The sequence below is a fragment of the Octopus bimaculoides genome, chromosome 4 (genome assembly GCF_001194135.2).
Source record: "Octopus bimaculoides isolate UCB-OBI-ISO-001 chromosome 4, ASM119413v2, whole genome shotgun sequence".
Classification (NCBI taxonomy): Eukaryota; Metazoa; Mollusca; class Cephalopoda; order Octopoda; family Octopodidae; genus Octopus; species Octopus bimaculoides.
The window spans coordinates 16856703-16859900 of NC_068984.1; the positions used below are offsets into that span (position 1 = coordinate 16856703).

Below are 3198 nucleotides of genomic sequence, written 5' to 3' on the forward strand. Positions count from 1 at the left end.
TATATATATATATATATATATATATATATATTTTAAGAAAAAGGAGGCAGTCAGAATTTTGGATAATTGTTTATTAGCGCTTTCAACTCTTCAGATATCTGAACTAATTGACTTTGGTTTGGTTAATTATTCAGTCTATCAATCGATCAGCTAGGGTTCACTGTCATTCACAACCTCATCATTGGACTCTAACAAACCTAGCTGATTGACTGATTGACCGAATGGTTAATCAAACAATTGGTTAGTTAATTGGTTAAATAGTTAACCAATTGCCTAACAATAATAAAAGAAGTGAAACAGAACCAGTACATGTGTTTATTATTGGCATAATGACCCTCCTAAATTCACAGCAAGAATCTTGCAAACCAAATAGCAAAACAAAATTTTGTAATGTTAAACTAAAAGTTACATGAAACCCAGTAATGCACCAAACTGCAGTCAACATTCACAGTTTATATACTGCAAGATGGAGACACTGTAAATGATTAATACAATACACTTTAAAAAGGAAATAACAAATGTTGCAGTTACTTACTTGAAAAGTTTTTCAATTTTTCTGATTTCTTCATTCTCCTGACTCTCTTTCTGCAATGATTTTTTTTTATGAGTCTTCAGTAAATTACGATGGGTATTAATAATATCAATCTTAATCTCTAAAAGTATTACAATAAAGCTATATTTAGTTTATTTTCTAAACAAAGGAGAAAAGATCAGACAAATCTAATGTAGTCTGTCCATCCCCATCTCATAGATCAGCAGTTCTCAACCACTTTTTATCTATGGATCCCTTTTGATTATTGCTTTATTCTAGCAGAAACCAGAGCCATTCGATGCTTAAAAATTAGTTTTATAGATACTTCTTTCAAAAATTCCTATTTTTGTTTTTCACTCATTCACTTGTATAGATTTGCAAGAGTACTCTCTCAGAGAACATGTTTCAGTGGCTGGAAACAAACATGTTGAACTATGTAAAACATTAGAGAAAGAAACTTAGCTGTTTCTTACAATAAGTATATCTAAAGCAAAATCTTTTCATGGACCTTTAAACTACTACTGTGAATCCCCAATTTACAATTTTGCTTGTGTGGACCCCTAAAAATCTTATATAGACCCCAGTTGAGAACCACTGTCTTAGGTTAAAATTCTTGGTTTAATTATGGCCAATCAAAAATATAAATCATTTGAGTAGATGTATATTCATTCTCATCAATGCCATCATTGTTTTAACATCCACTTTCAATCCTTCCATGAGTCAGACAGAATTCACTGATGCAGATTTTCTATGGCCCGATGCCTCTTCCCTCACCTGTTTCCAAGTGAAATAATTTCTTCATGGCCTGACATGTTTTCAAAGACGATTGGAAAGAAATAACATCGCTTGTGTGACAGTGACACTCACAATTATCATGCAATGTCAAGACAAGGAGGGACGAGGACATACACACACATACAACAGGCTTCTTCCAGTTCCCATCTACTAAATCCACTCACAAGGTTTTGGTTGGCCTGAGGCTACAGAAGATACTTGCCCATGGTGATATGCATTGGGATTGAACTTGCAGCCATATGGTTAGGAAGTAAACTTTTTAACCACACAGCCACCCCATATATAGCAGTAGTAGATACTGGAACATACAAAGTTTTAGATTCCCTCATTTAGTGTATATATACATGTCTAGTATACAGGCACGTTGTCTGTTGTTGATTAAGGGTACCTTGAATTTCTCTCCCTCATTGATCACCAGTCACCTTTTTCATAAAGCCAGATCTACTCAAGAACTGTTTACTTATGTCACTTACCAAAAGGTGCTTGGAAAAATTTGGTGATAACAATGTATTGACTACGTAAGTTAACAAATACTCTATCACTCATGAAGTGAGTCCACTATTTCAAGTGGTGACTTGTATTTCCCAACAATCCATATTTCAGGCTAAATGGATTGGACCAGCAAGAATTAGAGGTCTTGTTCATAACAGACTTTTATGGCACTCAGACTATAAAAAGTAATTTGTATATTGGTATAAGACCTGTTGCTTAGTAGTTTAAACACTCAACTAAACTCCTCCACCTCTATTTATTAATAATTGAAGTAAAAAAAAATTGAAGAGAAAATTATTAAAATATATAAAATGGTTCACATTTATGAAGAAAATAAATTAAAGAGAGAAAACAGTTCATTATAGAAAATGTTTTACCACACTGGCTTCTTTGAACCATTCATCTAAATCTTTGCTTATAGTTGGGTTGTGAACAGCCAGGTCACTGCCGCCAATGACTTTTGGTAAGGAGCAAGCACCACTGTTAGAATTCTGAAAGAGATTAAATAATGGATTAGAAGATCAGAACACCGAGAAGATTGTTGTTGCTTGTGCTACTGCTGCTGCTAAAATAACTACAACCAAAATCCATGTGGTTAAGAATTTTGCTTCACAACCACATGGTTTCGGAGCATGCCATGTAAAAAGCACCAGTGATGGTGCCACATAAAAAGCACCCAGTACATTCTGCAAAGTGGTTGACATTAAGAAAGGCATCTAGCGGTAGAAACCAAGCCAAAACAGACTGGAACGTGGTGTGGCACCTGGCTTTGCCAGTTCCTGTCAAACCATCCAACTCATGTCAGCGTGAAAAACAGATGTTAAATAATGATGATGATGGTGGTAGTGGTAGTCTTGGTGCATGATCTCACGACACAGTGTCTGGGACAAGTGTCTTCTACTTAGTTTCAAGATGACTAGTCTTGTAAATGAAACTGTGCAGAAGAGTATGGATGATCCTAGTTGGCTAAAGAAATACTAGAAGATCCATGAGGGAGGAAATGGTGGAAGAGGAAAACTGAGGAACCCTTAGTCAGAAATTGTAAAACAATGATCTCAGGAAGCTAAAACTCACAAAGGGGATGACAAAAGAATGCACATGAGTTGTAAGATGGCGTTTTGGAGAGATCACATCCAATCCAGGCAAGCATGGGAAAGTGAATATAAAAATGATGATGTTGATGATGATTTCTTTTTTCTCATGAATTTAGTTTTACACCACTGAAAACTTCAGTCACCTGAAAAACCTGGTGGCATGAAAAGATGACTTGTGAGGAAAGAAATTCAGTTTAAATATACAAAAATAATTTTACATCTTGTATTCTGCTTCTGTTTACAAACTGTAATATTCGAGTGTGTATGTGCATATATACAAATATA

General features: G+C 34.9%; 1 protein-coding gene across 2 annotated transcripts in view; it reads right to left on the bottom strand.

Annotated features, from left to right (window-relative positions):
* LOC106875187 (nibrin) overlaps positions 1 to 3198 on the bottom strand; it is a 29145-nt gene that overhangs the window by 842 nt on the left and 25105 nt on the right. For both annotated transcript variants that reach the window (XM_014923225.2, XM_014923224.2), the window contains 2 exons: positions 2197 to 2310; positions 536 to 585 (listed from right to left, as the gene is read on the bottom strand). In XM_014923225.2, the coding sequence (XP_014778711.1) occupies positions 536 to 585; positions 2197 to 2310 (164 nt within the window). The remainder of the gene's footprint in view (positions 1 to 535; positions 586 to 2196; positions 2311 to 3198) is intronic.